The 8,431-nt window shown below is 35.1% G+C and overlaps 4 protein-coding genes across 8 annotated transcripts; 3 read left to right on the top strand and 1 right to left on the bottom strand.

Annotated features, from left to right (window-relative positions):
* Positions 1–38: 38 nt before the first annotated feature.
* Positions 39–3,130, bottom strand: LOC143214068 (uncharacterized). Of its 3 annotated transcripts, none has more exons than XM_076434639.1 (8): positions 2,643–3,130; positions 2,206–2,556; positions 1,773–1,987; positions 1,569–1,695; positions 1,394–1,491; positions 1,026–1,162; positions 608–952; positions 39–541 (listed from the first exon to the last, which is right to left on the bottom strand). In XM_076434639.1, the coding sequence occupies exons 3-8, from the start codon at positions 1,845–1,847 to the stop codon at positions 181–183; spliced, it is 1,143 nt and encodes a 380-aa protein (XP_076290754.1). In that variant the 5' UTR covers positions 1,848–1,987; positions 2,206–2,556; positions 2,643–3,130; the 3' UTR covers positions 39–180. The 3 variants fall into 3 exon arrangements, with proteins under 3 accessions (XP_076290754.1, XP_076290755.1, XP_076290756.1); XM_076434640.1 differs by having other exon boundaries at positions 2,445–2,556; XM_076434641.1 differs by lacking the exon at positions 2,206–2,556.
* LOC143214062 (uncharacterized) lies at positions 3,127–7,060 on the top strand. 3 transcript variants are annotated; one of them, XM_076434621.1, is made up of 10 exons: positions 3,127–3,947; positions 4,034–4,330; positions 4,411–5,187; positions 5,263–5,500; positions 5,580–5,791; positions 5,862–6,110; positions 6,191–6,330; positions 6,405–6,525; positions 6,603–6,778; positions 6,839–7,060. In XM_076434621.1, the coding sequence occupies exons 1-10, from the start codon at positions 3,849–3,851 to the stop codon at positions 6,942–6,944; spliced, it is 2,415 nt and encodes an 804-aa protein (XP_076290736.1). In that variant the 5' UTR covers positions 3,127–3,848; the 3' UTR covers positions 6,945–7,060. The 3 variants fall into 3 exon arrangements, 2 of the variants coding, with proteins under 2 accessions (XP_076290736.1, XP_076290735.1); XM_076434620.1 differs by having other exon boundaries at positions 3,130–3,947; positions 6,188–6,330; XR_013010090.1 differs by lacking the exon at positions 6,839–7,060 and having other exon boundaries at positions 3,129–3,947; positions 6,188–6,330; positions 6,421–6,525; positions 6,603–6,743.
* Positions 7,061–7,141: 81 nt separating this feature from the next.
* Positions 7,142–7,723, top strand: LOC143214073 (mitochondrial ribosome and complex I assembly factor AltMIEF1-like). The gene is made up of 2 exons (XM_076434648.1): positions 7,142–7,437; positions 7,598–7,723. Exons 1-2 carry the CDS (start codon positions 7,282–7,284, stop codon positions 7,634–7,636), a joined length of 195 nt encoding a protein of 64 aa, XP_076290763.1. The 5' UTR covers positions 7,142–7,281; the 3' UTR covers positions 7,637–7,723.
* On the top strand, positions 7,683–8,298 carry LOC143214071 (mitochondrial translation release factor in rescue). The gene has a single exon (XM_076434646.1). The coding sequence runs from the start codon at positions 7,683–7,685 to the stop codon at positions 8,196–8,198; it is 516 nt and encodes a 171-aa protein (XP_076290761.1). The 3' UTR covers positions 8,199–8,298.
* The last annotated feature ends 133 nt before the right edge of the window (positions 8,299–8,431 follow it).

The following is an 8,431-nucleotide window of genomic DNA, read 5'->3' as shown; positions in this document are numbered from 1 at the left end:
CTGTACGTATGTAATTAACATTAATTATTAGTTTTAAATAGGTAGAAGAAAAAGTAGATTATTCTCTTATTAACAAATATATCGCTATTGAAATGTTCCTTACGATCACCTGTATTCAGATGTATAGAACAAAACGCGTCTGCCGCGCGTCTAATATTATTTTGCAGACTGTTTCTATCTTTATGGTTTACTAGCCGTCGATTTATCTGTTTCTCTCGATCCTTCCGCGGAATCAACGAATTCTTTCTGATGATCCTTCGGATTTCTATCCTTGTAATCCCGTCGGTGATCATGATAATTATTGTGGTTATTATGATTGTTATGATTGTTATGGTGATGATGATGTTGATGTTGGTGGTGATGATGGTGACTGTTATCGGTATCTCTTCGATCTTTCTGTGACGTATGAAGCCAATAATTTCGGCGAATTTTATCGATTTTATCGCGACAGTAATTGCGGTACATATTTTCAAGTTGCGGTAACACCGTAAAGTCCACTTCCGGCTGATGATCTTGTTTATCGTGCCGATTTCTGCCATTTCTGAAATCAGACGAATTCGGGATGAAATCACGAGACAATAACATAATCGGTACGATTACGGTTTACCTAGGCGTCCGACGATGCCAATAACTCTGGCTTTGCAAAGGCGGAAACTTGTGAGGCATTTGTTCCTGCGTGGAACTCGTTGGTGATCCGCGATTATGGTGACCGTTGTTACTATCGCGAGAACGAGCACCTTTATTAACACTTGCTGCATTTTCTAATACTTCTTTTAACTTTTCAATTTCTTTCCTTTGATCTATAATCTGTTTCATTAATTGTTTTACCATCGATTCTACACATCGCAAGTCGGCCTCGTCGGTCTGATTCAGTCTAAAACAATCGACTTGAATACCAACATCCGTTACCGATTGTTTACTTGCTTTTTGTTCTGCCGACGAATCCAATTTCCTGCAGTAAATAGAACTCTTTTTGCGTTAACGAGCGACAAGCGTATTTTACCGTATCAATCGCGATTACTAACTTTTTCTGTTGCTCAACGATCTCGGACAAGTACTGATTTTGTGTCTTAGCCTCCTGCAAAGATATTTTAATATCTTGCAAATCTTTCTGCAATAGTTCGACCTGCAACGGTGCGACATTCACGCATCCTGGGCTATCCTAAAAGAGAAACGAATCATGTATATCTAATCTTTAGAGAGCGGATTTTATGCATTAATGAGGAAAATGAGTAGGTGTGATTTAAAACAGTAAAAACATTGGAAGAATTTAAAAATACTGTTATATTATGTTCAATAATTGTTGCAATTCAAGTAGAAAATTTTAATTTTGCATAAAGATCCGCTGTCTACTAATCTTTTATATTCTTATTGTTCAAAACCATAATAACACCTTTGGTTTCGCAAACCCAGTTCCATTATCTTCGGGGGATGAAGGACTACTAGGCACAAAAGCAGGTCCTTTCGAAAATACTAATTGAAACTGTAAATCTGTAGGGAAACAAAAAATTATAACATGTTATTAGACGTATAATATGTTATATTATGTTAGAAGTATAATGATTTACCTCTGTTCCTTTGACGAAGAGAATCTACTTCTTCGTGTAGAGCAACCAGTGTTGTTTGATGTTGTTCTTGCAAGAATTTCATGTTTTGTTCTAACTGAGCTACTATATCTGATGGTGGTTTCTTTCCCTTAGAAACAACGTATATTAGATTATTCAAAGTTTTTACAATATCATTGAAACAAAGAGAAAAAATATTGTTCTTACTTGAGGAAAGGGTACTTTCGGGACCGTCGATACCGTTGGTACTTTCGGCAATTTAACTAGCACTTCGGATGCCATTCTTGATAGTTTAATACTTAGTCGAGTAGATAAAACATAAATATTCACCAGAGGTTTATATAGATAAAATGTTGGGTGCTAAACGCAGCCGAACGAAACGGAGAAAATTCCCTCGAGAAGGCGATCGCGCTTTCAAATATCTAGAAAGACAACGTAAAAATTAATTTTCCAATAGTACGAAATGATTCTGTTACCGCTAAAACAATGACGTTATCTCGTAGAAATGAAGATCGTCTCGCCTCGCAGCATCGTAATCCGACACTGAATAAGCGAAAGCGTTCCTCGACAGAGAGACACGTTTCGATGAAAGGCGAGATAACAGAAAAGATACGCAATGTCAGAAAATAAATGATACTACCCCAGAATGACAAAGGTTCCTTCGACACTTCGCCGAATGACAGTGATCAGCAGTGCGAAATGACAGCTGAAAATTCGACAGGACACACGATCACCAAGGTCTTCGAGGAGCGTGATTCTGCGCCTGGATTTTTTGACGTCATTTCACACCAACCAAGGATTGGTTAATACTTTAGCAACAATGGTGGACATCGAATTTTAGCGATTAATTGTTCTGATACGATTTCAAAGATCTCCGACCTTGGCTGAGCATAGGGGAGAGTACGAATTCCACATACGATCCAAAGAACGCGAATGAACATTACGGTAGCGTGATCGAGGAATAGAAACATTGGCATCAGTGCAGTTAGCTCTAGAAGTTTGAAAATTAGCGCGTAAAATATATGTAGATCGTCAGGTGTTTCCTGTTTGGATACATTTGGATACGCAGAACAGTACCTGTTCGCAGGACGACCTGTGTTTTGTATGTCCTCACAAGCACTCACAAGCGGGAGTATTGATACAGAATACTCGGCCAGACTGGCCAGAGTTCGCATGCGTGCGCAAATTGTATTCTAAAAATTCAACGACCAATAACACCTATCGAACGCGCGTGCGTTCCCGTAGAAATTTTTTAATAAGATAGTGTAACTGCACAAATAGAAGTATTAACATTCATGTAAACGTGCGAAGATATTCACTGATATACATGATTCAATGAAAGTCACTTTTTAAGTATAATTCAGTTCATGAAACTGCTTATATTTCTTGAACACAGTCTTCCGAAAATAGGTCAAGATCTGTTTTACGTTTCGAATATTCCCGCGCTTTCCAGTATTTTTAACGCAACGTCGGCAATGAAGATTTTGCCGGTAAAGAAGCGCGACAACGGTAACCAAGCTTCCCCAGTTTAGGATTAGGTTCCAACAGGTTCCAATTCCAACAAGAGTTTCGCCTCTGGTCTCTGGTCAAGCACTCTGTTGTATTGATCCAATAACAATAACAATAGCAAACAATATCATATATTTAGCATACCACAGCCGCGCCCATATTTTCTGTCGATCTTGCGTTTATTAACGTACGATACATCGGTAAAACTTTGCCAATATATGTATTAGTTGTTTCTTTGATAACACTACAGACAAGAATCAACGAAAATCTCGTCTGTGATAACACAAGCAAGCAAACATGATTTTCTAATTATTTCTTATTTTTTTAAATCATTGTCAATAAATCTATGTCAAATTAGAAGCATTCCTTAGACATTGGATATGACAATATTTTTTGATAACTAATATATATACTCTCTGCTAATATAAACAAACACTGCAGATCGTGCACACATGCATATTATAGCACACAATATATATATATGTCCACGAATTGTAAAAACGAACGTTCAGATTTCGATTACCGAGTACTCTGAATATATTACGCTATTGAAACATCGACAATTCATTGCCAATTTAACTCCTGTTCAAAACTAAAAGGAAAGTGCTCTTTTTTTTTAATTTCCTTCGTGTTACCGTCCGAAGGAAAGTAAGCCCGTATCTGATTTTTGTAGAATTTGCGCGTACTTTAATATTTGGTCTTTGAAACGTTGTTAGACGTAAAAAAAATTGTTTAAATAATGTTTTGAATCTTCGACGTAACGAAAAAAGAAAAATGGCTTATTTGATAGACAGTAAGAAATGCGATGAGATAAATAATAAAGATAGAGAACATGTTCTATCTTTTGAAATGGGTGAAGATTATAAATTTAAGGTATTTTTATACATATATATATATGTATATTGCGTAAGTGCGTGCGTACATGTCAACACATTAATATAAAATGCTGTTTATTATAGTATACGCCAGAAAGTCATTTTAAGCACATACTGAAAAGTGTACAGAGGCAACGATGCAAGGAGGACGAAGAGCGCATCTGGACCTCGTTCGTTAAGGAACAGGAGTTTCATAATTTAAGATTTTCCGAAAAAGATATTAACCTGCCTATGCAGAGCGTTAAAGATCTCATACAAGAAAATATGCAAGATGTAGATAGAGAACTTAAGAGGCTACAAGAAGATGCTCTTCCTGAACGAAACAAAGGAATTTGTAACTGTAAATTGAATAATAAAACTGACAATGTTGCAAGTGTAGAAGTAAGTATTTTTACAATTTTCAGTTACTTATTATCACAATTAATGAAAAGATAACGTTCACATGATTGTTTAAATTCTAGCCGAGCAGTATACAGAACTGTTCTCCAAGACAAAAGATGCCAGCAATACATAAAGCTGCATGCGACTCTAATATTTTGATTCCGATATCGCAAGCAAATAATACCACTGATTATCAAGACTGTAAAACATCCAAGAAAATAACAAAATCAAGAACCAAAAAGTCTGTATCGGATTCTTCTATTATACATAAAAAACATTATACCGATCAACTACTTCGCGCGACTAACCGTTTCGAGGACGACTCAGATTCAGACTCGAATTTGAGCAATATTAGAACTGATACTGTTCGTGTACAAGCGGATCCACTTATGATACACAAGCTTCTTTCAATGCAGAGGAAAATATCTACATTGCTGAACGAAATTTCGTTTAGATTACGTAGAATTCCTTTGCCAGATGGAAATAACGATCTGAAAAGAAGACAACAACAGACCATGGAGTTTGCCGTTAGGTTTTCGAGAAATTACCTGTATAATCTTAACAGGCTTGTGACGAGCATCCATGGGCATATTGATGCTGCATCTAGCAGAACAAAGCTGTATCATAGAAATGTCACGTTCCATCAAGACATGATCAAGCAAAAATTGATCGCTGCTTATCAATTGTTAATACAAGCATTGAATGCCTATAGCAAACACATACCTAATTCTATCCACGAGGGTTATCCTACGAAGCTTCAAAATGCATTACAGATCGTTAGCGACTTGAAAGACATTTGCAATAAAATTGAGATTACGGCCAATTATTTCTGTTCAGGGGACGTAAATGCCTCGCCGGTAATAATACATATTAAACAAAAGTAATTCTAACAATTTGGGAGTAACACCCTTCAGGAAAATTTTCTGTTACAGGAAAAAGATCCTCAAGACGACATCGATACTGTCTTGTCTAAATTAAAACTGAATTTGGAATCTAAAGAGCAATCTGCAAGACGCAAGCATGTCGAACCCGCAGTGGCTCCTGCGAGAACGTCTTTGCAAAATGGAAGGCAGTTAAATAAAAAAAAGAATTTATCTAGTCGACTAAGCATGTACAGTATAGATGTACCTAAAGCTAGTCAAAGGAAAGGCACAGATATAAGAGAAAAAAGTATTGGAACTTGCACATTATCGATTAGTACACATGTTATTTGAAGCATCTCGAATACATAAGTTTATCAATTTTTCAGGGTATCACAGAGAGAGAAAATGTAAAATGATGGACACGAAAAGCGTGCACATTCAGCACTTTACAATGCCAGAATTACTATATCCTAGTCCTGCTACGCACACATCGTCTTCACAAGACACCGTTGTGATCGATTGTACGAAAAAGATGAAGTATTTGAAAGACGATGATATTAAAACTATGATGGACGAAGTGCCGATCGACTCCGAGAATGTAAGATATATCAATAATATACAGAAACGAATTAGAATAAGTTTAAAAAGAAAGTAATTTTGTGAAATAGGATAGTAATCTAGAAATTCAAACCAAACATAGTAATGCGACGAAAGTAGAACAGTCTGGAGGATTGGAAAAGAAGTCGTTCATTGAAATATGGAAGCCTAGGAACGCGAAAGATAAAGAAACAGATACTAGAGTGAAAAATACGTTAAATGACGATGATATAGTAAAGAAAGTAACTACGATTACTAAAGAACACTTGTCTACTCTAGTTCCTGTGATTAGCGATTTAATGACTCTCATAACACAAAAGGTAGGACCAAGTACTGTGTTCGCAGACTATTTGAGTGCTCACACCGTGTACTAACTCGTTTGTCACATTTTTCATAGAAGACTGACTTGCAAACACAGCCTCTGTCTGAAACATCTATGGAAACGCTAGTGCAGTTTCTACAAAAGTATCAATCCCCTAAAGATTCTGATACTCGAGCACCTTTAACGGATGGTGGTTGTAAATATTTTACAGAGAATAGGTAAATAAAGCATAATAATAAAAATTCGTCTCGCTTAGGTAAAATAAGAACAAATATTTTCCATATTGTGATAGCTTGTCTGAAATTCAGAAGCACAATAACAACGTACAATTGATTTGTATGTCGTCCACGGATAAAAATTCTAACGCAAGACAATGCGATGTTTCGTGTCAAGCAGACGAGATTACGATAAATGTAAGTAATGCGATTGAATATTCGGGCCATCCTGGTATTCAATTCTTCCTTAAACAAAGATTACGATTAATTTTTAGATACTCGGTGACAGTAAAGCATCGCATCCAAATACCAAACATAAATTGAAACTTTTCATTTCGAAGGAAACTGAACACAGAATTTTAGCATATAGAAACGAGTATAAAAAAGTGTGTCAATTGAAACCAATGTATTCTAGCAATACACAGAATAAACCATGGGATATCGTAGCATGGTAAGAACACAAAATAAGGCTTGTCTTTGAAATTTGTACTAACACCAATTTTTGGAGCAGGATATCCGATAAACTGATAGATGAGCTCATAATAGAAAACACGAAAGAATTTGAACCGCTGGGGTTACTACAAAAAATATACGAGATGGAATTTCAAGAATTTTAAGGGCAACTGTTCCATAATTATTGAATTAATCTAGAAGATCATATTTATAAAATGAAATATTTTTAAAACCATTTTCGCTTGGAGTATAAATTTTTTTAATAAACTATTACTTTATACATGAACGTTTAATTTATTCTATCATTTTTTTCTGTATCTCTAGTAGAACAACAAGTAACTAATATGTATGCATATTCATGTTTGTGTGAATCGTTCACACATGCATGTATATATACTTATTTGCTGCAACATGGCGCTAAACCTAACCTCTTAAGGTGCTTATTACTCACGATTCGAGTGATAATGAATACATGTAATAATTTAAAGACAAAAATACAAAATGAGACTGATGGTTCTAAGATTGTATAAAGACTTATTGCGATACGGTGGAAATTTGAAATATACGGATAAACTATATTTCCGAGCTAGAATTCGTCATGGTTTTAGAGAAAATAAACAATTGACTGATGAGCACGAGATAAATTTTCAATTTCAGGTAAGCATTAACTTTAATCATTCTTGTTGATGCGGTCTACTAATTTGTTGAATAATTTGTATTGCGTCAAGTTGTTCCACTGGAATTTAATGGCTTCTATTTAAATATATTTCGCTTAACCTAAAACCTAAGGAATTTAAATAAATATATTTTTTTTCAGAAAGGGCAAAAGCTTTTGTCGGATCAACGTGTTGTATAATTAATAGTTATGAGGAACCGAAGTTTATAATTGTACTGTAGTAAAAATGATTAAGCATTCATTAAACAATTATTATTTCATTCATAAGTTGGTTATTTACATATCCTCGTTGACTCACAGAAATGCTGAGTTATGTTGTAAAAACAACAGGGAACTAATGGGACCTTTAAACTATAGTAATCAAATACGTCATAAATCTTATAAACGCTTCTTAGACTATTCAAATGTGCCTAAAATGGACGAAAATGATCTCGAAGAACAATTCGTGAGAGGATCTGGACCTGGTGGTCAAGCCACGAATAAAACGAGCAATGCGGTCATTTTGAAGCACAAACCGACTGGATTAGTTGTAAAATGTCATGAAACTAGAAGCCTATTTAAAAATAGAGAAATAGCCAGAACGAATATGTTGACGAAATTAGACGATTTAATTAACGCTGACAATTCCATAAGAAATCAAGAAGAAACGCTTATGAAACTGGATAGCTTGAAAAAGAAACAGAAGCAAAAGAAATTGGCAACGTTGAAAGAAGAGTTCGAGAAACGTGAAAATCTCAAATAATTTAATCAAGTTCTGTATATTAAATAATTACCGAAAATGTATAAAAAAAAAGAAATATTGTAAAACCATTGGGAATGAATAAAAGGACAGGAAAATGCATGTACAAGCGATTTTCTTTCAGTTTTAATGGAAAATTCATATCTTTAATAGTCATCTCTTTTTTTGTAATCATGAAAGGCTTACAATTATTTTTCTTCGAAATAAAATATTTAGGTGGACCCTCCAAGAGGGAA

The sequence above is a fragment of the Lasioglossum baleicum genome, chromosome 12 (genome assembly GCF_051020765.1).
Source record: "Lasioglossum baleicum chromosome 12, iyLasBale1, whole genome shotgun sequence".
NCBI lineage: Eukaryota > Metazoa > Arthropoda > Insecta > Hymenoptera > Halictidae > Lasioglossum > Lasioglossum baleicum.
The sequence above is the reverse complement of the archived record's forward strand: the minus strand, read 5'-3'. Positions and strand labels throughout refer to the sequence as shown.

Bases quoted from the DNA above. Each gene is read 5' to 3' on its own strand.
- LOC143214068 (XM_076434639.1), bottom strand. From the start codon at position 1,847: ATGGCATCCGAAGTGCTAGTTAAATTGCCGAAAGTACCAACGGTATCG. The intron at 1,696-1,772 runs GTAAGAACAATA...GTTGTTTCTAAG, and splicing joins CGAAAGTACCCTTTCCTCAA to GGAAAGAAACCACCATCAGA. The intron at 1,492-1,568 runs GTAAATCATTAT...GTTTCCCTACAG, and splicing joins TCTTCGTCAAAGGAACAGAG to ATTTACAGTTTCAATTAGTA.
- LOC143214062 (XM_076434620.1), top strand. From the start codon at position 3,849: ATGGCTTATTTGATAGACAGTAAGAAATGCGATGAGATAAATAATAAA. The intron at 4,331-4,410 runs GTAAGTATTTTT...TTTAAATTCTAG, and splicing joins ACAATGTTGCAAGTGTAGAA to CCGAGCAGTATACAGAACTG. The intron at 5,792-5,861 runs GTAAGATATATC...TTTGTGAAATAG, and splicing joins TGCCGATCGACTCCGAGAAT to GATAGTAATCTAGAAATTCA.
- LOC143214073 (XM_076434648.1), top strand. From the start codon at position 7,282: ATGAGACTGATGGTTCTAAGATTGTATAAAGACTTATTGCGATACGGT. The intron at 7,438-7,597 runs GTAAGCATTAAC...ATTTTTTTTCAG, and splicing joins AGATAAATTTTCAATTTCAG to AAAGGGCAAAAGCTTTTGTC.
- LOC143214071 (XM_076434646.1), top strand. From the start codon at position 7,683: ATGATTAAGCATTCATTAAACAATTATTATTTCATTCATAAGTTGGTT.